The 26,513-nt window shown below is 34.7% G+C and overlaps 1 protein-coding gene across 4 annotated transcripts in view; it reads left to right on the top strand.

Moving 5' to 3' along the window:
* LOC106460595 (double-strand-break repair protein rad21 homolog) overlaps window positions 1-26,506 on the top strand; it is a 43,115-nt gene extending 16,609 nt beyond the window's left edge. For all 4 annotated transcript variants that reach the window (XM_022387348.1, XM_013920313.2, XM_022387346.1 and 1 more), the window contains 8 exons: window positions 6,106-6,282; window positions 11,123-11,377; window positions 11,935-12,161; window positions 12,495-12,603; window positions 14,609-14,808; window positions 15,316-15,663; window positions 17,416-17,571; window positions 26,178-26,506. In XM_022387348.1, coding sequence (XP_022243056.1) covers window positions 6,106-6,282; window positions 11,123-11,377; window positions 11,935-12,161; window positions 12,495-12,603; window positions 14,609-14,808; window positions 15,316-15,663; window positions 17,416-17,571; window positions 26,178-26,300 — 1,595 coding nt within the window. In that variant the 3' untranslated portion in view covers window positions 26,301-26,506. The remainder of the gene's footprint in view (window positions 1-6,105; window positions 6,283-11,122; window positions 11,378-11,934; window positions 12,162-12,494; window positions 12,604-14,608; window positions 14,809-15,315; window positions 15,664-17,415; window positions 17,572-26,177) is intronic.
* The last annotated feature ends 7 nt before the right edge of the window (window positions 26,507-26,513 follow it).

Genomic DNA, 26,513 nt, shown 5'->3' with positions numbered 1-26,513 from the left:
CCCTCTAGTCTTACACTGCTAAATTAGGGACGGCTAGCGCATATATTTCATTTTTACTCCTCCTTCTCCCATCCAGCAGTGTCATCACTCTGTTTTCATGTGTGGGTTTGGTCCAGTTCCTTGCAAGACATTCCAGACTCTCTTTACGTGTAGCCTTCTTTCTTTCTTGTTCAGTTCATTCTAACTTTTCTTGTCTGTCCACAACAAGGGTGCATATTCTATAGTTGTTCTCTGTGACAGTTGTTCTTCCATTCCCTTCCTTCTATACCCTATTTTTCTCACATTTTTTCCTTGGCTGTTCAAATGAGGCTTACTGCTTTCGACCATGGCTGGTGGCTGGTAACCAGGCAGCTCTATCTAATACTTTCAGGTGTCTTATTATCATAATATATTCTTCTCTCCTGTCTTTCCTATCCTTTTTTGTTCGTTTGCCACCTTTGTTCTCCTTTTCTTGCAGTCCTTCATGATTTGGACCTGAATACTGTTCTCCAAACTCTTACATTTTAGTCTCTTATTCCTTGTACCATATTTCACTTAGATCCTACTTCTTACATTTTGTCTGTGGCCATAGGAGATGTAATGTGTATGCCTTTCCTGCTTCCTATATTTATTTCCTCCTGTTTCTCAATATTATTCTAATACTGTTTAGAATTGTTTTTCTCTGTCCCATCCCATTCTTTGTTATTCTTTAGCCTGCTATGCTCCTATGTACTTATTCTTTGTAATTCCTCATTTTCCCAATATATTTCTCCAATTACTCTCAAGGGAAAGCACCTCATTCATTTAGCCTATGCTTCGTTCGATGTAGATTCACTTTGACTCTTTCATGTCTCCTCACCAAATTTTACATCTTGCTTTCTCTCTGGCTTTTCACTTTTGTCATCCATTGGAGGAGTTCAGGCAAACTGACATGTGGATTACTCACTTACTTTCATTGCACATTTTTATCATCTTCTGGCCATCTCTTCTTCCAGATATTAACTTCCTCCTGTCACCATTCTACATATCCCTTATTGGCTCTGAATGGGTAAGTTCTCTTTTTATATATCTTACTATTACAGTGGCCTGTGTATATGTCTCTGGATCCTGCTCAGTGGTGCCTGTCAGGGTATACTTAACTTTAAATCCACACCATATGATCTTACAGGTCTGTAAAATTGGTTCCTGGGTGGCCTGATGTTGGTTGTGTACTTTGTATGCATGTGTGTCCTATCTGGGTTGTTGGAATGGAATGGGGTGTTCCACAAGGCCACTAGCGGGTTCCTTACAATACCCTGCTTTCTAAATAAGGCTTGTGCCAGACTATACCATACTATCATGAGTAAAGCAGTGTTGGGATTGCTGCCCATCCCTTCAGTCCTAGTTGAATAAACCGGGACTGGTCTGCTTTTCAAAATAGGATTTTTATGGTCACCCATTGCACTGTTTTATGGTTTTGCATTTTCCAAGACTCCCCACCAGGTTGTTCCTCTCCTCTTCCAGTGGAGTACAGGAGTCCTTGCAGCTTTCCAATTCCTAGCCACTGGGGCAGAGGACTATGGAATCTTCTTCCTGAGTGTGACTGCTTCCACTCAATTGAGAGTAGGGTGGTGGTGTTCTGTTGGTGTAAATGGTGAGTATTCTCCTCTTACTGTGGACCAGAAGACAAATTCCCGATGCCACCTGGTTTTGAACAGGATGAATCCCCCACATTCTGGATTCTGTGAACCACAAGATTGCTTGTTTTCAGTGTACAGTAGAAATTGTTCAGACATACTATGTCACCTTGATGGAATACAGTCTTATCAGTATTACATTATATCAACTTTTGATTTTGTCACTGGCTGATTTAAGTTTTTCCCATGTAAAGTTATGTATAATATCTTTATTCTTTAGATTCATGAGAGCTCTTCCAACCATCAATCCCTCAGGATATGCTGGAGTGTTTGGTTCCACTATGCCCCTGTCACTAGCCATATATTTATTCCTAATAACTCCAAGTATGAGTATTTCATTTCTTGGTGGTACAGTGACTGCTCTTCTTGTTGATGCTGGAAGTTCAACCCTGGTGTAGTAATTGTCATGTAGCACACAGGGATTTCCTGGTCATAGACTGTGAAGTTATTTGAAGCTAGCCTAACCTTGCATCCATGTCTCCACATGAAGTCAGTTCCCAATATTCACTCTTCCTTAATGGCAATTACCCATACATTATGAGACAAAGAAAAGTTTCCCACAGTAATGGTAACTTCCAACTTTCTTGTTGCTGGAACTTTATGTCCATTCTTCTTGTCAATCCATCTTCTTTCTTAGTCAGCGGAGGCAGTTTCTCACTTGTCATTACTAAATCAGGTTGAACTACAGTAGCTATAAAACCAGTGTTTAATACTATATTTCAAGACTTCCCATGGATTGGTTTCTTTAAATAATGAACCGTTCAATATCTTTTGGGGGCATATGGAGTATTCTCAACTAAACTTTGGCTCATAAGTCAAGCTAATTCCTGTTTTCTGATGTATGGTTGACTCTTTGTTGTTCCGTTGAATTGATTGGGATCAAAGACTCATTCTTAGGATTTTTTGTTTGTGGTGTATTAACGGTTCTTGATTCCCCATAGGCCAGATTTCTCACAACTATAACAGTTCCCTCTTTCTGGTATCCTTTGAGAGGAGTTTTTATTCTTTTGTCTGCAGTTCCTGATAGTATGTTCTTTCAAGTTACACTTAAAATATCTATTTTCTTGTGGTTTATTTCCTTCATTTTTTGTAATTAGTTGTCCAACTAATCCTTTCAGTTCTTCTAAACTAATGTTAAGGGCACTTGATGTTTCATTACTACTTGATTTAATGATCCTGTAACTTTTAGGTGGTGCCTTTCATTGTTTATTTGTAACTTTAATAAATGCAAGTTTTCCATCACCAACTGTAAAGCTTTCTTTCAAGATCTGAACTTACTTTGCTTCAGGCTAATTGTTATATCACCTATAAATTGGTTATGTGCCAATGAGTCCATCATTTCCCATGGAGTATCTGAGTAAGATAATTGGGTGATCCTTTCCAAATCTTCCACAGGTACAGCTGTTCCTGAACTTTGCGCTTGATACTTCTTTCTGGTATGTCACTCTGAACCTATTAGATAAGGCAGCTACCAATGCTTGATAGTTTTTAAGCCTCTCAACGAGAAAATTACTTAGTGTCAGTAAAGCTGGTCCTTTTAAATGGTCCCCCCAGTGGTACAGCGGTATGTCTGCGGACTTACAACGCTAGAATCCGGGTTTCGATACCCGTGGTGGGCAGAGCACAGATAGCCCATTGTGTAGCTTTGTGCTTAATTACAAACAAACAAACAAATCCTTTTAAATGGGCAGCGTGATAATAGCTTGTTGTTCACTATTCCACTTCTTTACTCTGGAAATTATTTTTTAATGAACGTGATATGCCTCCCATGGTACCTTTCTATCATAATCCATTGGTTTTCTCAATCAAGCAATGTTATTGAACTGACCAGCTAAATTCTGGAACTGGATTTGGTAGTTACATGGCTGGAATTGTCCAAGAAGCTCATGCAGTAACAGATGACACAGCAGTAGTAGTAAAGGGGTAGACCAATTAAGTTTTCATATTTTGTAGTGGATGGTGTTTTAGGTTGGAATTTTTGGGCAGATGCAGAAAAAGGTATGACTGGTTTAATCTTTGCATTTACCAATTCGTTTTCCAGATCTCTTTTTGTAATACTTCATTACAGCCTTTCCATACTTTGTTGGTGGTTTTTTTTGTACTTCTTTTCTCTTATTATTGTTATCCCTCTGTACATCTCCAATTGCTTCATCAATCTTGTTTTCAATCATATTTATTTTTGTTTTTATTTCTTTTTTAATTATTTTCTCTTTTTTTTAAACTTTCCTCTTAAATTCCTCTTTATTACCTATTGATCTTTTAATTTCCTGTATATTTCTTCTTGTTCTTCCTTTATTTTTCTAACTTTTTGTCTCTTTCTTCCTGTTTTTATTTTAATTTTTTGCTTCTGGATGCTCTTTTAATTTTCTGTCTCCCTCTTCTTGGCTTTCTTTTAATTGTTTCATCATTTCCAGCAGAGTTTCAATCTCAATTCTTATCTGTTTTATCATCATAATGAAATTTATATTACAGGCCTATGGTTTAATTGTCTTGAAATTTTTACATGTTCTATAGTAATTCCTGTTCTGAATCCAAAAAGTATATCCATTTTTCTCCATCATGTACAGATTTTTCACAAAATGTCATACAAAAAAAAATCACAATACGTAGTTTGAGACTAAAAGACATAAATTTCACAAAAAATCAGGATGAATGAGGATGCATATTCGTTTCACATCAATGTTCTTCCCTTTTCTTGTTTGTTTGTATTTTTGTTAACAAACATAATAATAAAAAATTTTCAATGTGGTAAACAAAATAATAAGTTGATCTAAGCAAGAGTTTTTCTTTCTTCCCAATTTGTAAAAAATCGTTATGGGTTAGAAAAATATTAATATTATTTTCGAAATCTGTATAGATGAATTATGGGAAATCTATTATTAAAACCAAAACAACTTTTATGAAGTTTAAGTTCACAGGCCTGTGTATTTAGTGAAAGTCCTGTTTATTTTTACTAAAATAATCCTGCTTCTGTCACTAGTGTTGTAACATGTTCTATTTTGGGGAGGATTCTTTTGGATTATTTGGTTAAAATAATGCTAAGTTTAGTCCATATAATGATAATGAATTAATTTATTTTTTCAATAAACATTTGCTACAGCCATGTTAACTTGCAGGCCTAATTTCAAATACAAAACCACAATAGAAGCATTAATTTTCAGTGATCTAAATAATATGCATAATACAATGCATAATAGTTTTGAAGAAACCTTAGGAAATACTTTTTCCAGTAGGGTTCAATTATTGTACATTAATATCATTTTTTAAGAATTTACAAAAGAGGGCTTAGAGATCACGGCTTTTGTAATGTAACAGAATATGCACTATATAAGCATTGCTGTGGAGAAACTGTGAAAAAAGGGCTTTGTATGATTGTGATGATAGAGAAGCTGAAGTTGTTAGGTATGGTTGATTTATAGTATTGTATCTTAATATGAATATCAGCAGTAGAGAAACTGGGAAAGACTTGTCTGATAGGGTTGACTGTATGTGCCAGATCACAGGACTTAAAGAAACAAAGCTAAAGTATGCTCAAAAATATTTATATAAAAGTCTTAATAAAGGCTATACATTTGGAATTTGTTTCTAAATTTCATAAAGTTATGAAAAAAAAAAACATTCCTTTTTGAATTCTACATTTTTTTTATCAAGGCTTCTTTTTATGTGAATCAAACTAAGGTACCTGTCTTATGTCTGGGTTATGAACTTAAAAAAATATGGGGGTGGATGCTATGATAAATAAACACAAAACTCATAACTTTCATACAATTTATTTATAACATAACATTGCAATATTCATTATTTATATTATTTTTTTCTGTTACCTGCTTTAACACCCAGCTCTTAATATCTTTCCACAGTGTTTCATGTGATTAATTAATTGATGGTCATCTGCAGAAGTGTCTAATGGGCCAAAGTTGAAAGGTCACAGGTAAAAGAAGGAAATGGGTATAATTCGAGAAATGGCTCTTCATATCAGTCTTATTGTAGCTATTGGAGTAAACTCTTCAGCTGAGTTTATGTAGCATTGCGATAGTGGTGGCCATTTTTTCATTGCTTTCATCCACAGAGAGTGCTGGAGCACTCTGAGATATATAAGATGTTTGTGTGCCTTCCCCCAGTACTGTGTGTATGTTGTGTTATAGAAACTTCTTTTTTTTTTATGTAAGGAAGTAGCATCATCTATGAATGTATTTAACTTACATCAAAGATAATAAATGCTCAATAATAGCAATAATAGGATGGAGGATGTTGTGAACCCCCTATTAACATGCCCCTTGTTCTAAACTATCATCCAACAAAGTTTGGTATTAATTGGCCCATTAATCTAGATGTAGTTAGATAACAGACAAACACACAGATGTTTGTGCTTTTTATATATACATAGATAAAGAAGCTAAAACCTGATATTACTGATTTTAAAATTATTTAATTATTCTGTTAAATTTAGAAGGAGATGCATCAGGATTATTTGAGCCTGCTGGACTTTTTGATGATGCCCCACTAGGCCATGTACCCATGGATACTAGCAATGCTGAAAATCTCCCTGAGGCTCAGGAAGGTCCTTCATCTGCACCACAAATAGAAGCCAGGCCTACAGAGTCTGATGACGATGATGACATGTATGGTAAGTTAAAAGCTTTTTTTTATCTATTCCTTGTTTCTTTTTAACTTTAAATAGGAAATAGACCAATTACAAATCACTAATAATTTAATTTACCTGCGTTTAAATACATTTCAAGTGTCTAATAAACACATGATACAAAAATATAATGAAAGTTGTGTGTTGTCAGTAAGATAGTAGATAGTAGTATATGGTTTACTATTTTTCTAGTATGTGTGTGCAGACTTGTTTTACCCTTTAGTCACAGTACTGAATTTTGTACAGTCCTACTGTTGTTTAAAAGAGGTTTAAGGATTATAGTTCATAAAATACTCTAAAAAAGTTTCCAAAATTTGAACAGAACATTCCATCTTACTGGCTCTGATCCTTGTCAGGTCAGTTCATGCAAGTTTAAACAGGGTTAAGTAGTCGTAGAAAAGTGTATATATTCTGTCAAGTAATTGTCTGTTACTTCTGCCAGTGTCAGAATTACCTAAACGTTTTGCGCATAAGAAAATACTGATCAAATAAGGTACATATTTACAAAATACAAGAAACTGGCAAAAATCAGGCTTGTGATGCTAAAATTATTTATTCATATCAGAATATGCATAAGTCTAATTCATTTCCTAAATTTGTGTCCAAACGGGAGTCTGCCTGTTACCCTCATCAGCTGCTCTTGGAGGTGGCTATAGTGAGCTGGTTAATCAAGCTGGAGAAGTTCTTACTGCGACCTATTCAATATCTTGTCCATTTGGGTGTTTTTCTTTTTAAACACCCATCTCAGTTGGGCCCATCCTTCTCCTCTTTGACTTCGTTCAATGGGGCTTTCAGTTCTATTACAGCTCGCGAGGTTCTGTCGCTTTTGGGGATGTGATCTTCCATGACAGCCCTTACCCCCTTAGATCAGGCTCACATGTGAGTTCTTTCATGGACTCTTCACAACCAATGGAATCTTGCAATGGATTCTTTGTCGGCTCTTATTACCCTTCCTACTACTCTTGTCGATAATCTGCATGGGTGGTTAGACACTAATCACATGTCATTGGATGTCCTGTTTCCTCATCCTCATCCAGATTTACACATTTCATGGACACATCCCTTCAGGGATAGGTGGCATTGGTTGATCAACAGGAACATTCAGAGTTTTGAGCTGTGGGTGAGAAATCTTCTCATATCAACATCCTGGAGCTTCTTGCTGTAAGTTGTGCTTTGGTTCATTTTCTCTGTCTGACCAGAAATTGTCTGGTAAAGATCCATTCCGACTTTTTTCCAATAATTGCTTATCTCAATCACCAGGGTGTCACCCGTTCTTGATCCCTCTGTATTCATACATTGGATCTTTTTGGGCCTACATGCTCAATATTCATATCCCTGCATGTCATTTTTTGAGTGCTTTTGCTCTTGTTGTGGATCAGATTGCCATCCAGATAAAATCTATCTGACAGAGTGGTCTCTCGATCCTTTTGTTTTCCAGTGGCTTTGACTTCAGTGGAGTAACAAAAAATTTGCCCGTCCCTGACTACATGGGTAAAGCAGAAGAAGATAGCTGCTCATCCCTGTCATGCCTTATATTGAGTAAATTGGTATGGTCTGATTTTAAAGATTGGTCTTTCGTGGTCACCAATTGCATTGTCTCAGGTGTTGATGTTCCTCTGGACTCTACACTGCATTTTACCCCCCCCCCCTTTTTTTTTCTTCTAGTTGAGTTAAGAGAGTCCTTACTACGTTCCAGTTCCAAGCCGTTGGGTGATGGACTGTGGAGACATCCTCCTGGCTGTGATAATGAAATATATACAGAATATAGAAATGATTTTAAAACTATTCACTTGACAGTAGGGCAGTGGTGTTCTGCTGGTGTAGATGATGTAATATCCTCTATTATGAAACAAATTTAAAGGGGAGTGAATCATCAAAATTGCAGTTCACCCCTTTGATTGGGATCTTTCATACTATTCCCATGTGGATATCACTTCTCAGTGGCTGAGTTTCGGATTTATAGTTGAACCAATGAACACAAGTCCTCACACATGTATTACGGATGTCCATATTCCTCCCTCGATTCTACTTTTGCTACTCCATCCATGTTGTGGGTCACTATGGGTGTACTTGCAGATTATTATGGTTCTTTTCCTTCTGCTATCCCTTGATGCATATTATTCTGAGGATGTTACTGTGCTTGGGGCAGTTCCACTCAATTTCTCTTTTGAGGGAGATGTTTAACTTTATGCTGACATACTTTTAATACCAGATGTTGGGTTCCTGGATTAATCTATCAATTACTTATATTAACATGTGCCCTGTTCTCGGGTCTGGGGGTTCTTGATTCCCTCCGGCCTCATGAACTTGAGGTGAAGGCTGTATGATCCTTTTTTCCTACCCCCACCAGATGGCTGGGTTTTGGATTGTAGTTGATTTGCCACTGGTATTATCCTCTTTCCTACCCCCACATGGATGTTGGTTCCCAGTGGCATGGGTTTTGGATTGTACTTGACTTGCTGATGGTATAATCCTCTTTTCTACCCCCTGTGTCCGGACTTTGAATTGTAGTTGACTTACTGATGGGATGATCCTCATCCTACCCCTGCATGGATGTCGGTTCCCAGCAGCATGAGTTTGAATGTAGTTGACTTGCCGTGTATGGTTCGTCATGCCCTAGCCACTCTACACCTAGGACAACCCCTTTTAATTTTACCCACTTTTATAATTTCTGGGATACAGTTGCATGAATATTATATAGTTTGGATCACTAACCAACCTTAGCTCTCTCCCACTTGGATGTGCTCCTCCGTTTTCTGCCCATATGTGTGAAATCTTTCTATGATACCTGATTCAGATGTGGTGTGGTCCCCCACATCAGATCTTAGAATCTGACTGTTTACTCTTTGGGAGTGTCTTTTGGATGCTTTCAAAGGACACTTCTTTCTTTCCCTCACACTGGTCCCTCCACCTATTCAGTGTGGGATTCTAGCTATTTATGAGAGCGGAGGTAATGTACCATATTGGAAGTTATAATTTTCCTGTTCTGGAAATATATTTTGATAGGTACTTACCTCCTTTCATGCTTCCCACTTTTCCTCTCCACTGAAAACCAGTGCTTCCATCTTGTGCCAAGATACGATAGTTTGGTAGGATTGAATAGAGGGTGTGACATGAGAGTATGTCGTACTCTTATTGGTGAAGGGTTGACGCATGATGATTTATATGAGAGACGTATTAATATATTGAGTATTTGTTTTGAATAGTCCGTGTGCAAAGTAATTTTCATGTTAAAATTAAAAATACTTTTCCTCATCTCAAAAATCTCAAATTTCCTTTGTGTAATCCCGAAAATCTCCTAAATGCAATTTAAACGTTTTTTTTTTCTGTAAAACATTATAGTTTATCTGTTATTTTCTCTACCCTATCTCAAAATGGGATCGGTCAATTTGACCAACCTCATAACCACAAAAAAAATCGAAATAAACCTAAATGCCTTTTTTTTCTTTTTAGAATGACTTCAAATTGTAACATGAAACTACATTCTACGTTTATCCTAAGTAGCTCTAAGTTCATAACAGTATACATCTATTTATAATTAAATTTTATAGTTTTATTGCCCTTTGAACTGTGTCTAACTACTATCCATGCCATTATAAGTTGTAAATCACTCAGGGAACATGCAGCTCAAGTCATACTATCGAATTATATTACCCACAAGCTGCTCACGTGTGTGCCTTGTGAAGCATTTTAAGTATTATATTATTATTATTATTACTTATTTTACCTAATCTAGTCTTAAATAATTTAAAAAGATCTGTATTTTCATATTTTAGCTACTTTTATAATAATAAAGAAAGAATAAATATGAAAAACAAGAAATAAAGTACTTACCCAATCTTCTTTTTTCTTGCTCTCAGGTTTTTGAAGAGAGTTAATCCTAATTATTATGTACTATAGATAGTAATGTACTTAATAATTTTGATTTAATTTAATAATGCACCAAAGAATATAGTCTAATAACATGCAAAAAGTAGACAAATTCACTTACCTCTCAAAATTTTCCAATTGATAGCACTGTAACCAAACAAAATTGGAGGCTATAAAAATTATGGTTTGTTTGAGCAATAAAAATTTTATAGAGAGTATTTTACGTTTAATCTCGTACTTTTTTGAGAGGTGGTGGATAAAATAGGGATGATGACATGTTAGAGAAAATGTGTCACATGGATCACACTAGTGGAAATTCAGGATTTTTTTAAATATTGCCTTGTAGAATTAAGAACTTTAAACTTTTATACTATTAAAAGATGAATTATTAACTAATATTTTATGCTATTTTAATTGGTATAACATAAACAAAAAGTAATGTAGTAAAATTTTAAATGTAAGACACTAAAACCTTGTGTAATGCGCAGTGAAGGGTACCTGGGGCGATAGGGTTAGTGAATATGAATCATTCAAATGAATCTCAGTGTGTTTAATTTAAAATCTTGTTTGGTGTGGGTTTGTTTAATTTATTTTGAGTGCCCCCCCCCCCATATTACATATTACATATGTGAAACAGGTTAAGTATATTGATGTATTTTTCAGATACATTTTCATTCAAGTTTAGCCTAGATTAAAGCCTGATATTACATTCAATGGTTATTTGGTGTGAAATAGGAATTAATGATTTCTTTAGGACTATCAATAGAATGATGTATACATCATTATGATGCCATAAAACTATGATCATCCAATATAATATTTGAAGGCTTTTGTGATTATTATGTATTAATATTTACAAAATCTTTTATTAACTCAGACAGAGAATTTTCAAAGAAGTATGAGTAACACCAGTTTGAGATTACACCATTTGTACAAGAGCTTTTGTATTTAATAGATATGGGTCCTCCTTCCATGGGGAGGATATCAGCTCCTTCAACTCCTGGTTCAGTTCCTCCACCAGAAGAAGCTGCTCAACCCATGCAGGCTGATGATACTGGAGGAGGGGATGATAGAGGCATGCCTCCACCACCAGATGCTGATCAAAGTGCCCTGCCCCAGCCTGAAGTCATGCCACAAGACCAGACAACTTTAATCCATAATGAAGAAGAGACTTTTGCTCTTGCACCACTTGATGCTACTCTAGTACATGGTAAAGATAACTTTTAATAGAAGTTATTATAGGTTAAGAACTTTTTTATTTTAAGTTTTTTTTAATTATAATGGATGTGTTCTTAGTTTAAGAACTTTGTTACAAATTAAGTATCTAGGTCAGTACTGAGTTTTTAGCATAAAAGTTTGATTATTATTTATAATTAACTACTATAGTTGTGTTTTAATTTTACTAAGAACATGATTAGTAACTTCCTTAAAAAAATACTGGATTTGTTTTTAGTTTAAAAGCTTTATATATAGCTTTGTATAATGAATCATCCAAGTTGTTAAAAAAATTAATTATCAGGTATTTCAGTCAATACTGAGAATTTATTTGAATTGATTATTAGATACCCAGCAGGGCTTTCCAGTTTTTTAATATTCTCAGAAATCTCAGAGCAATGAACCAAAAACTTGTCAGAATTTAGGAACCAATATTTTCGTTATAATTACAAAATGTTTGTAATCTTAAATGCTAGTTTTTACACATGTGGTTAATATTTGTTTTAACCACATTGGTAAAATAAACATTTTGATGTTATATCACCTTTCTAGGAGCAGAAAAAGCCAAAGGTAAACGTAAACGAAAACTGGTTGTGGATGAAGTGAAAAACATATCTGGGGAAGAGATGAAGTCCCAGCTTTCTGATACAACAGACATTGTTACCACCCTTGATTTGGCTCCTCCAACTAAACGACTTATGCACTGGAAAGAAAGTGGAGGAGTTGAGAAGCTTTTTGCCCTACCAGGCCGACCCATTCTCTCAAAAAGCTTATCAAAGGTAGCCTTATATTACATATTATTTGCTTGGAACAGAGCTCTATTAATTCTTCTTGATTTTCTAAGTTACAGTATTTAATACATTCCTAACCTGCTAACTTCTAGTAAACATTTCAGTAATTAGTGAAGTTTAAAAATCATTGATACATAATGCTTTTTCATTTAGGTTCCTTTAAACATTAACAAAATAATAATGAAAAATATAAATTATTTCACTAGAAATAAAGCTTTCTCATAATGTGACTGATGCTGTTGGAAGCAGAACACTGAAAATGTTACTAACACTATATAGAAATATAATATTTCATGAGTATTTTATTAATTACAATCTCAGCTTTACCAAAGGCATTTGACAAGCAGGCCTGTGGATAATGAGGAGTTTGGTCTTGAAGAAGATAAAATTGATTTAGATGGACAGCCAGAACATCTCCGAGAAGAGGAAGGTAGGATTTCTTTTACAGTGCACTAAGCATTATTCTGTGTATATTGTGTATGTTTTAATGCCAATGTGCAAGTATCTAAATCATTGAAGTTAGAGTTTTTAATACCCCATCTATATCTAGATTTTTTTCTTTACAGCTTTCAAATGTTTAATTTAAAAAAAAAAGGGTATGTTTAATCCAAGCCTTGACAGATCTCGGGTGCCAGGTCACCATGGTGACTAAAATTCCATCATGATGCCTAGTATTTTCTCTCATTTTATTCATGCATGAGGCTGTGCTAAATGGAACTCGAATCTAGAACAGATCTGGACACTTGGAAGTCTGGATCTATTTTTGCATTCTTTGAGTCCTAAATCAAACTGTTTCTATGATTTTATTGATGAATTTGGCACTTCTTCATGTTTTTTCAGGAATGAAGTGCTGCAGTTGCACAACACGTTACTAATATCATGTGGATAATTGAGACACTAGTGTATTTCACTAGTTAGCCCATTAGTTTAATATAAATAAAATTTTTCAATATATTTAACTTCCTTTTTTAAATTATAATCTTTTTACTGTTGTTTAATCACATTATCATGAAAAATTATAAGAGTCATCATAATCATAAAAGCCAAGTGTTGATCGGTCAGTCAGTTGGTCACACTCAATTTATTCTGAATTTCATGAGTTACACGAGTCCAATTCCACTTTTTCTTCTATAATAATTCCTCCTTTTGATTGTCAATTCCTGTTTTAGTTGAACTTAATTGCTAACGTAGGCATAAATAGCTCCTAAATTTAGCAATTTTTTTCTTCTATAAACACGGAACACATATGAAAAATAAATCAAAAATTAGCACAAATCTATGCTGTGGAATTATTATGAAAAAGCCTTTGTTAAAACAGACTGAAGATACCAATTATCAGTAAAGAAGAGTACAATACGTAACTGGGTGACACTCCAACACAACCTGATCATGCATCTGTGGTTAAAGGCTGCCTGCCATGCAGCATAGAACAGAAGAAATCTTAATGTGTATCTTGTGTGTTTTTCTATACTATGTTTTTAATCATTTATCAAATAAAGTTAACCAAGCTACAAATATTTTGTATTCCTTAACAGCTAAAAATAAAAGAGGCAAGGCTAGGCTTAAATGGCCAACATACGATTTGAACGCATGCCAGATCCTGCATGCAAAAACCCCAAATGTTGTGCAACACCTGAACTTTTGCAGCCAAAATTAATTTTTGAGTGACAATTTCTCCAAAACATGTAAATTATTGTCTAGAATTGTAATGGCACAATTATTTTGAGAAGATCTGGGGAAAAGAAAAAACTGCAGATAATCAAGGATCATGGATAACAGAGAGACTTGGATAATCGAGGCACTAGTGTAGCCCCATTTCCTGGTAAAAACTGTAGTGAAGTTAGGTTAGGCACACCTGGCTCCTGAGTCTTGGGGGCTGGCTCCTAGATCTGAAAATATTTGTCAAGGCCTGGTTTAAGCATATGAGTATGTGTTCATTGGGGGAAAAAGTTAAAGGTCTGAAAACTTCATTTGTGATATTGTGAAATAACAGTTATGTAAATAATCCCTTCATTTTCTTGCTTGTTTGTTTTTCGAATTGTAGGTTTTTAAGATTTTTTGTGTGAAAATGTTCAGTTGTGATTTTTGACTGAAATAATGCAGGACGTAGCTTGGCTGTATAAAAACATTATTGTAGTCATATTGTGCATGGCATATTTATGTATCTCATTATCTGTTGCTGTTGTGGTAAAGATATCTGTTTAAAAGTGTATAGAGTTAAGTACTCAAGATTTGTTACTTTGTATTATTGTTGAAATCTGTTGAACATTACGTGTCTGGTGTTTTTAGTTGCCTTTTACCTACTACAGGGAACCTGTATTTATGTAAGTTTTGAAGAATATATAGCATTGATGCTACTAATTTATTCTGTTGAATATTTCTTCAGACATGTAAAAGTACCCCATACCTATATGTGTATGATAAACTTTATGTAGTGCCATCACACAAAAGGAGGAGGGAAATGATTCCAGAAGAAATGTCTAGGATAGAACAACCTCAACTAGAAACTTCTGTACCAGCACAACCTATTCCTCCTATAGATCAGTCTATACCACACTTTCCTCTTGATATTTCCACAGAAGTACCATTAGCAACAGAACAGTTGCCTCCCTTACCTGTACATGAGACAGGAATGGTAAGATTATAGGCAGTAGTGTTGTAAGTTCATTCTGAGTGCAAATGATTAACTGTACATTATACAAGCAAAAATCACCAGAAAACATATTATTATTATTATTGTGAATAGAAAATGCAGAAATGTTAATTGGGTGTTAAAAAAGTTGAGAATGACATTTTGGTAAAATTACATAATGAAAAACTATATTTACATTCTGCATTTAAGATGTAAGGTGTTGTAGTCTTAAGTATTCACAGAAAAGTAGCTTATTTATGACATTTTGGTAAAATTACATAATGAAAAACTATATTTACATTCTGTATTTAAGATGTAAGGTGTTGTAGTCTTAAGTATTCACAGAAAAGTAGCTTATTTATGACATTTTGGTAAAATTACATAATGAAAAACTATATTTACATTCTGTATTTAAGATGTAAGGTGTTGTAGTTTTAAGTATTCACAGAGAAGTAGCTTATTTATGACATTTTATTTGTTCTAATGTTATTATGATGTGTTGTTATGCAGCTTGGTCCTCAAACAGAGGCTGAACCTCTTAACCCAGTTCCTCCTGTAGAAGAACATCCACTTATCCCCATTAAGGAACATTCACTTCATCCTTTAGAGGGACATCCACTTCCTGTATTAGAGGGACATCAAACAACTGATATTTTAGCAACAGCAATTGCCACACTGCATGATGAACCCCTTCTCCAGCAACAACAGCCTCAACCAGTGGAATCTGAAGTAGAGAAGGTTCAAGAAATGCATGTACAACAGCAGCAAGAGGAGCTGTTACAACCAGTAACTGTAAACCATAAAGAGCAGTTGGCTGAAGAAGAGGAAGATTATGCTGCTCCAGCTAGTGTTGGACCTGTGAGTTTTATATTATTTCTATATAATCTAATTATAGCTTAATAATTCTTGCATTTTCGAATTCCAGGTTAACCACTCAGATGATTATGTTTTTAATCCAAAATTAACCTTTTTCATTTATAATTTAGGTAAACTTGTAAAAAACATTTCACCTCCAATGCACTACAGTTTTGAGCCGCATCTGGCACATGTGCCTGGTATGCTTTACAAACACAGTAGTTATAACAGTTAAAATGCATATTGTGTGTAGAACTTTGTGTATATTTAAATGTACAATGACAACTTGATAAAATATTTACACAATCAGTCTTAACCTTTCTGTCTTCATTGTATTGTTTATTTTTATTTAACTCTTTATCTTCACTGTACATATTAATTTTTTATTAGCTATTTAAATTTTGATTTTCATTGCTTGTATTGGTTTTTTTATCAGTTATAAGCTGTAACTTTTGATAGTTGTTGTTGTTACTGCTGTTTTTTGTAGTGAATTGTTGACTTTGATGAAAATTATTTTACATACCATTCAATATCACATACCTGCTCCCCCACCCACCCACGTTATCCATTACTGTGTTTATTTGTAAGCCAATCTAACATTTATGTGTTTCATGTATTATTAATTTAAACCTTTGTTGTGTTTGTGTATGACACAGATTAACATTTATCATGTTCACGTGCTACACAATATGATCTTTGTAATTCTCAAACACATAAAGCTGTTAAGTCTTAATTTTGGTGGGGACTCCTGGTAATATAAAACAATTCTCAACCTCTTGCCAATTCTATGTATAATTAACATTAACCTGCCAGTAATTTGAAATCATTCATGCTCTTTAACAAAATCCAATAGAATCAGTAACTTGCATAGATGAAATTGCATCATAGGCATAAATAGCATCTTATAAGTAAGTATATTTGTAAGGTCACAAGATAAGTGATTGACATTAGTTAAGAATGCATCATGTAATAATTAGGATTTCCCAGTAATAGCTATAACAAGAGTATGTGAGATGAACACAACCTATATATACACGTAAGGCAATTGAGAGAAAATTTTGTTTGGACAGAGAATTAATTTGCTCTTTCTAACTTTAAAGAATGATACATACAGAAGATATGTCTGTTGATGCTTTCTCAAACACGTAACTACCAGTGCTTTTGATGAAAAGCTAGCAGACTAAATTTACCAGTACATGGGAAATTGAAATTGGTGAAGGCTCTTTTGTTTCTTAATGGACCTGTCATCCCTAAATTTGAAGGACAAAAATTTTAGCAAAACAGTTGTGAAAACTGTGACAAAATATATATATATATATATATTTATAAATGGAAAATCATTTGCTCATAAATATACCATGTTCTATGCAATTCCTCAAGAGATGATGGATACTTCTCCTTAATATTGGTAATATTACATAGAGGTCCAAATTATGTTCAGAAATAAGTGAATATACCAAATGACTGAAAAATACTTAGTGTTATCTACTTACATCAGACAGTATATAAAAATATAATTCTTTATTTAGCTTAGAAAAAAACAAGTTCCCTGTAGGTCTGGTAGCTCGTCTTCATGTTTTACAACCACTAACCTTCATAATATTCATGCTGCTGTATTATGTTTGTGTTCCAAGATCATTCAGGTTTATCTCTGTCTCGTCCATGAATAATTTGACAATAATTGACACAATGTCTGTAAAATAAATGGAGATAGTAACTTTCATAATCTCTCTTTTGTTCTTTTTTAAAATTTAGCCTGAGGAGCAATTAGCAGATGAAACATATGAACAGTTTGAAGAACGTATTCTTAATAAAAGAACAGTCCACATGCTTCACATAATACAACATGGGCTAGAAGCAGGAAAAAAGATGCGATTTTCTGACTTGGTGAGAAACAACATGCGCAAGCAAGTGAGTTTTTTTCTATTTTGGGCTTCCATGTGTTAAATTATTGTGAATAAAATACAAATTATTCAGTCCAAATATTGCTTTTTTTAAGTTAGTACAACCCATCTGAAAATATCTTGAAGATATCTACATAAAAGTAAAAGACAGATCCAGTTAATATTAAAAATAATGAGTTATATTCTCAGAAATGCACTTTTAGGGCTCGACAGCTCTAGCAAGTAACAAACTAGACCTTATATCATGGTACTTGTCTATTAACAATGTTAGAGTTGACCTATTTTAGTAAAACAGAATAATTTAAGTCTTACTTCAGATAATATACAATTAAATTAACATTTTAATCCCTTTTAAAGACTATCATTTGTGGAATAAGGCATATTAGACCCAAAGCTCTGAGACAGTGTTACTGTTTATTAAAAGGAAGCTGTTTTTATTTTGTTTTATTCACATTAAAATTGAAATATTTTTGCTAAGTTGAATGTAATTGATCTGTAAGTTTAAATCACCTTTAAAAGTAAAAACTGTAGATTATTCAATTTTAATGTCCAGTAAAATAAGCTATACAAAATATACTTGGAACAGGGAATGTCTGTGTATGTATGTTTTATTTCACCATCAAACAATATGTTCTATTATATACTGTTTTTCTCAGAACATCACCTAAGGGACTGAATAAAGAAGTTAGTGTTAAAAAATACATTAAGCCTAATGGTTTTATCTTATGACAAATATAAAAATAAAAACTGTTTATAATGTTTTTTACACAGCAAAATTGCTTAAACTCACTGTACTTTAAATAGGGACATAAATTCTTACTAACCAAAAAAAAAAAAACTTCAATCAATAATGAACTATTTACTGTAATTACCAATGTTTTGTGCATTATCTTTAAGATTCTTAACCTTTCTAGTCTGTTTAACAAGGACATGTGATAACATTAAGTATTAAAAACTTTTGTCTGGTATCACTCTCTAAATCACATCACCTGTAAAATAAAACTAACTTTGAAATAATTTTTTTGTTAACATTTGTTTTGGAGTAAATAAGAATTTAGACTTGTAACTTTTAAGGTTTTTTATTTTTTGCCTCCCATTATAATTTTTATTTTTGGAGTAGAAGTATTTAAGCTACATTTTGTACATGTTTGTTCCTTATTTCTAACACAAATAGTTTTAAACAATGAAAGTTTGAAATTGATAGTGTCAAAAACTGTAAAATTCCAAGTAGCTGCACTTTGTGTTAAACGATTTCCAAGCTTTCAAAGCTAATGAAATAAAAAATATATTACCTGAAAGTTAGGGTTGTTTTCTTTCTCTCAATCTGTTTGCCACAGAACTTCCTTTCTCCCTCGTATGAATTTGTAAATTTGTAGTAAGTACAATCAAAAGCCTCTTTGTCACATACTTTTAAACAATACAATTACAATATGGTTTGGGTTTTATATACGACAATTAAAGAAAATATGTCAATCTTAATGTTTTCCCTGCTTGTTTGTTTATTTTATTCAAATTATTATTTTGGCAGTTTCTTTTCACTTTACACGTGATCCCATTGGTAATTTGAAATTAGCACCATCCTGTAGTGGACCTTGCTCCAGCATGCTCATAGAAATTAGTGTCCTTCAAGCAGCTGTACATAATTTCTAAGTCTTATAAATAACATATAGTAATATAAATTGTGTATTTACATTAGTTTTAATGACATATAATCTACTTTATTGCAAAATTCTTTCAATAAAGTGGGTTAGTGTAAGAAGTGACTAAGCCTCTGATATTAAGCATGTATGTGTGTGTGAAAGCTGGCTTTCAGTTCAAAGGTCACAGGCATAGTGTGTAATGGTATAGTATATAGCCAGGTCATGTAGTGGTTTTTATTTTAATATAAATCTAATTTAGGGTCATAAACGTTCAAATGGTTAACATGCTCTCTGTTTGAAGTGCCTGTGTTTCAAATGCGATACTTACAAGCTTTTAATTTCTATGAATATAAATACAGAAATGGCAGTATACTGCCACCTGAATGAAAAAGAAAAGGTTAAAAAAGTTAGTGAGTGTTTATACTGTGGGTCAATTTTGTCAGTAATGTAAATTATAGTGAAACATTCAATATATATCTATAAAAGCACAGAACAGTTTACCTTATGAACTCAAACAATAAGTAACAATTTTCTCAAGTTACATACTCTTATTAGTACTTAAGTTGTTCGTACTTATTAGAAGATATGTAAAATGACACAAGGAGTAATGATTTTAACCCAATGTACATGAGTGGGGGTGAAACTGTGCATAATATGCACTTTTGCAGAGCCATCCTATGGTGGACTTTGCTCCATCATGTTCATAAAGATTAACATCTTTCTGAAATAGCTATACGTAATTTCTAAGTCTTATACACAACATGTAGTAGTATATCATTTGAAAGCTAGGGTTATTTTCTTTCTTTAGGTTTTGCAGCAGGATTAGTATTTCATGATAAAAAATAAAATATATACTACTCATCTAACATGAACTTTTGCATGTGGTGTTCAGAAATTGAACAACCAATTGGGTATTTCTGCCTTCTATGACAATACCTGAAGTGCAGTCCACTTCATTTGCCTTGAGAAAGATCTAGTTATTACTTCTATTTCCAACCAAGTACTTTACTTTTGCTCACATACATAGCTATTCTCATTTAGTGCAGCCCTCTATTTGCAAATTTTTTTCACAAGCCACCACCACGTACCCCTTGATTCAACTGATTCACACATGCAAATTGTCATGTGACAAACCTCCACCAATAGACCCCCCCCCCACGATTTATATGACTCCCTATGCTATTCTACCTAACTATCACTTTCTTGTGATGATGTTTTATTTTGTATTCTCTTCGAATTTTGAATTTTTGTATTGTGTATTTTCCAGTTTCCTACTTATTTTTAATAGTTGTTATTTGTACCTCATTTCATCGTGATATTATTTAATTTTCTACCCAGTTAAAGAACTTACTCATTTTTCCATGCTTTTCTTTACTAACATAGTTGTGTTTGATTTTTCATTTGCATTATGAATTCTGAAGTGCAAGTTACCAAATTGGAGGTTCTACCAGCACATTTACTCAGGCTTCAGGTGGGAAGAACTCGACTTTGGAATTATTGGCAGTTGTTCATCAACAGATTGATCATTATTTAAGCCGACCTTCTTCTCCTGATGTTGCCCATCTTCCTCCTGAACAAGCCGAACCTGTTTGGTATGATGACACATTTGACAGCCTTTTTCCTCTTCCTGACTTTGCCATGTCTTCCCAAGTTCCTACTGTAGATTCTGTTAGGTCTAATACGGCTTTTTTGAACATGATTTTGCAGGTATCTTCTGTTTTATCCCTTTCTCCGAGTTCCTATAATCCTCTACCTTACTTGTTATATGATACTCCTTCCTCTCAGTATTTATTGTTTCCATCATCTGCTCATATTAGGGTTCATGCTGAGCATTTTGCATCTCAGTTTCATGATGGCACGGGCATGCCTCACTCTCTATGGGCTTTGGATCAGTTTGCTATAGCCTACCATCAGGCTGATCTTCTGTTCCTTGATTCTCAACAACTGGAAACCATTCTGTCATTTTAGGAGGTGGACCTTGATTGTCCTGTTCTTTTGTTCCATGCCCAATTTTCTTGCCTTCATCTTACTCTCACATCTATCTTATGGTACTTGTTTGAGGTGATCCACCAAGATCCTAAGGGTTTTTCGGGTGATACATTTGCTTTAATTACATCCTTGTTAGCACATTTGTCATCTTTATCTCTTTCTTTACACATGTGGTTCCTCTGTTGTTGGGATCTTTTGGGGAGAGACATGGTTTTGTCCCACATTCATTTGCCATCTCCTTATCTTAGGGACTTATGCCTGCCCCCTTTTCGCCATTGGTCATGTTTGGAGATAATCCGGCAACTTTGGAATTCTGAGTGGAATTTGTAAGACAACAATCAACTCTTTCCTTGTTGGTTGATCGTTTATCTCACATGAAGCCTCGTCCCTATTTCTGTTCCCCATCCTAATCCTTCCCAACCCTTACCAGTTTCTTACACTTGGGGATGATCTTCTCGTTGTATTATTTGATGGCGATTGTTGGCTGCCAACAGTATCGGTGACTACCCTGTGGGCTGTCATCTGGTGGGTGCTCATTTATCCCAGTTTTCTCATCTATGGCGAGACTTCACCAGGGATCTATGGGTCCTTCAGGTTTTGTCCGAGGGACTTGTCATCCATTTCCTCTTTCCTCCTCCATTTTTCAAATACCCATTTCTTTTCCATCCTACCACATGTCAGCATCTGTCTGAGGCTGTCTTGTGATTCACCCTTCTCTGCAGTTTTATTCCAGGCTGTTTGTTATCCCCAAGAAAACCAGAGACTAGCGGACTGTGATCAATTTGTCATGCCTCAATCACTTCTCTTGTTCCTACCTAATATCTTATTCATTGGGTGTTTTGTTCAACACTCATCTAAGTCAGGCCCAACCTTCTCCTTTTTGACTCTGTTTGATGGAGCTGGCATCAACACCCTTACTGCTCGCAAGGTCCTAATTCTTTTGAAGATGGTGCACTTAACCCCATGGGTCATGCTCATATGAGATCTACTCTATGGACTTTTCATGACCAATGGAACCTTTCACAGGATCCCTTGGGTATTCCTCTTACCCTTCCTCCTTCCCTTGTAGTTGATCTGCATTGGTGGTTGGACAAGGTTCACACTTCCAGGGGTGTTCCACTTTCTCCCCCTCCTCCAGATTTATATATTTTTATGGATGTTCATTTCACGGCTGGATGACGTGGGTTAAGCAGCAAGTTGCTTCAGGTCAACAACAAAGAGCTTGAACTGGACATAGAAGTCTATCTGGATCAGACCTGAAAAAAGGTGGGAAATGGAAGGAAGGGAAATCAGTGAGAAGAAGGAAAGAGGAAGAAAACTATCCAAATCCCAATGGACAGCAAAAAGCTCCAGGATATTGATTAGGTAAAACCATTCGGTCGCAGAACATTTGTTGTCGAACCAATGGATATCCTTTTTTGGGCTCACACGCACAGTATTCAGCTATTTTCATGTCACATTTATCCCGCCCAGACAAAATTTATCTGATGGAGTGGTCTCTAGATCCTCAGGTTTTCCGGTGGTTATGCACTCGGATGGGTACTTCACATCTGGATGCATTTGCCACTATCACCAGTTTTGGTCTCTGGTGCCTCATTCACTTGCTGTGAATCTCGATACATTCAGTCAGGATTGGACAGATAAATTCCCTTGTGTGTATTCTCCTATCTGACTCCTTCCAAGGGTGATTTCTATCATCCTTCACTCCATATCAAGTCCTTCTGATTGCCCCTTACTGGCCAGCCCAACTGTGGTTTCTTTGACTACTCTAGATCCAATCTGATCCACTTTTGCCTCTTCCCAATACTCCATCCCTTATACGGCAGCCTCTGGTCCCAGGTAGTTCATCCGGCCATTTCTACCCTTTGTCTTCATGCCTGGTTTTTATCCGGTCCTTGGCAAGGTGATCTGGTTTATCACAGCGAGTAGCTTCTTTCTTGGCAATTTTAGTTTTACCTTCTTCTAATCGTTTTTGAATCGTGGGTTATTGGGCAGCCCTATCCCACACTTTTCATTTTTACTAGTACCGTAAAGTTTTTGCCTCCCAAACCTTGTCATTCTTGTTACGCTGTTCCAGATTAGTTGCCCTCTATGGCATGCAGCCTTTCTGGATTGGGATGTCAACGTGGTGCTTCACTGCCTTACTTTACTTCTGTTTGAACCCTTGTCTTCTTGTTCTATGTTTAATTTATCCTTTAAAGCATATTTCCTCCTCCTTTTAGTCTGTGAATGTCATTGACGGATTTGTTTGATATTGACATTTCATGTACTCTGTACCATTCCTCATATCTTCTTTACCCAAATCTATCTTTCTCTCCCAAGACATCGGTGGCTCGGGAAGATAATTCTTTCTTCTCACTGATTTCCCTTCCTTCCATTTCCCACCTTTTTTCCAGGTCTGATCCAGATAGACTTCTATGTCCAGTTCAAGCTCTTTGTTGTTATATCACCCACACAGCTTTTTTCATCATAACTGTTCAAATCTAAATGAAAAAACGTTATTATGAACGATGTTTTGACAATATTTTGTCATCCTTAGGTACAAGTAGTTTACAGAAATACATGAATATATATACAGTATAGAACAAAGAGGTCACATGACTGGATATTGCTTCACAGTATAATATAGGTATCTTGGTACCCTGGGGTGTTGATTTAAGGTGGGGCTGTTTTCTTCTATTAAAATAGCTTCTTTTATTTTGCGTTTATTGCTGTTAGGTTCTTAGTTTAAAATTACAGTGTTTTGCATGGATATACTATGTTTTTTTGAGTTGCAACAGCAGTAAACATGGGAGGGTTTTTTATTATGTTCAGTAAATCTGGTTTCCAATTCTGGATAGTTATTGCATTGCATTTTATAAATGACGTTGGAATTGTGTAATTCTATGTAATTTTTATTTAATAATGATTTTAGTTTATTGCTGGGTTTTGGGGTGAATTTGACGTCAACAGTTATTTTATGTTTGATGGCAAGTTTTCTCGAAGTGTTGATTTTTTTTTTAACTGATGTCAGGGATGAATGGTAAACTGCAGTGTAATTTTGTGTTGTTGTTTGGTGTACCAGTGTCAATTTTGTTTGTGAGTTGAGTTTTGAGGTTTTGTTCTGGTGGTTGTGTGGAAATGTTTCAACAATGGTTTGTGGAAATTTGTTGGTCTGAATGAAAGAATGCATGATAAAGTTTATTTTCTCATCTATGTACTCAGTTGACCAAAGTCATGAAGCTGTGTGTCTAATATTTTTTAGTATATCAATTTTTTGTTTGGATTCATGGGTGGAATTCCAGGGGATGAAGAGGTGTGAGTGTTTTTTCGGTGAATTTTGGTTTTGAAATATGTGTTGAATCTGATAATATCGAGGTTAAGAAAAGACAACTGTTTGTTATTTTTGTGTTCGATGGTGAATTTAATGTTAGGGTGAATGGAGTTTATGTGTTCTATAGAAGTGAAACTGGCAAAAGTGTCATCGACATATCTGTACCAGTATAGGGGAAGATAAAATGCAGATTGTATGGCCTGTGTTTTGATATGGATCATAAATATGTTGGCAAGATCGGGTAAAACAGCGTTGCCCATGCTTAAACCATCTGTTTGAAGAAAGTTTTTGTTGTTGTATATTCTAAAAGGTAAATGAAAAGTGTGTTGGGGATATGAATTAAAGGATTGGTTCACAGCTGTCAAGTATTGGAAGCAGTTGACTTGCAGTGTACGGTCTGTCGCACCCCAGCCACTCTACACATTGGGGCACATCCCTTCTTTCACCAACATTTTGTTCACTAGGAAGATTGAAATTATTATATATTGTGGTTAAAATCACTGACCATTTTCTTTCCCACTGGGATATGCTCCTTAGATTTGTCTGCCTGGATATGTTTTGCCTTTTCCACATCTGGGCAAAGAGTACCTGGTACAGAAGTGGTGCAGTATCCAACGAATCATATTCTTATTAGAGTTCCTTCATGAGGGTGTCCTTTGGACACTTTTGAAGGATGCTTCTACTTTCTTCCTTGAACTGATCCCTCTAGCCATGTATGTGAGTAAGTAAGGTACCTTATTTCTGCCTAAATTGAAGTGAAAATTAAGTAGAATAACATAGAGGGAGTCACAGGATTCGCATGTCTGTCGGGCATGTCTATTGGTGGAGGTTTGTCACATGACAATTTGCATGCATGAATCAGTTAAACCATGTGAACCGAGGGGTACATGAGAGTGGCTTGTGGCAAGTTAAAAAAATTTTGCAAATAGAAGGCAGCACTGAATGAGAATGAGCAGAAGTAAGAACCTGTCGGAAATATATTTTTAGTGTGGGAAAATTATACTTTTTCCACGATCAAAAATAATTTTCATAAATAATCATCAATCTTCAATTTCTTTTGTTTTCTAAAGTCTTTAGCACTGTAATACACTGTCACCTCCAAAACTTTTACTCAGAATTAAATGTTGCTTGAAACATGTCAGTGCAAACTGTATAAGTTGTTGTCAATGTTTTAGTAACAGGCAGAAAATATGGTCCAGTGGAATGAGGCTGAACATTTTCAATACAGTTACTTAGTTGTTTGATTTATACTATTTAGTTGTGAAACACAACACATACAATCCATTAACATTAGCTTTGAATGTATGAAGAAAATAGACCTAATGAGTAGAGCAGGTGAAATGTTCTTTCAGAAAAACTAACATTTATCACTTTCTTGATAGAAACACAGGGGTAGAAAATTTGAATACATGTTTTCTACTACTTATAAGATCTGATAGCAGCATGAACAAACTATGAAATATTGGCAAGTAAAGATAAAAGTATTGGTAGAAGCTGATTCCTTTTGTTGTTGTTTTCTAACATGCATAAGCTCCATATCACTATAAGGTAAAAAGCTTCTAAAGAAAAAGTTGAAGTTGTTTACAAATTTATTCAAATTTAAAGTTATATGTACATAAATCTAAATTCTTTTGAACATAACAGTAATGATACGTTTTTCTTATTGTCAAGGTTGCACAGAAATTCTACACATTTTTGGTGCTGAAGAAGCAACAAGCTGTAGAATTAGAGCAAGATGGGCCATATGGAGAAATAATTATCACCAGAGGCTCAAATTATAATGGTGTTTATTAATGTGAGCAGCTTTATCATTGTCTGTATGTACATGTTTGACCAAATAGTTTAATAGCTGGCCTTGGGCAAATTCCTACTAAATGTAGAGATGGTTATTAACAATTTATTATGTTATTTTTTTGTATATATTTTTAAGTTTTATATTTGGTATTGACAAGAGGTTTTATTTTCTAAATATATATATATATATATATATATATACACACATACATA

Source organism: Limulus polyphemus, unplaced genomic scaffold, assembly GCF_000517525.1.
Source record: "Limulus polyphemus unplaced genomic scaffold, Limulus_polyphemus-2.1.2 Scaffold801, whole genome shotgun sequence".
Lineage (NCBI taxonomy): Eukaryota > Metazoa > Arthropoda > Merostomata > Xiphosura > Limulidae > Limulus > Limulus polyphemus.
Note: the sequence above shows the minus strand (reverse complement) of the source record. Positions and strands in the feature narration are given on the sequence as shown.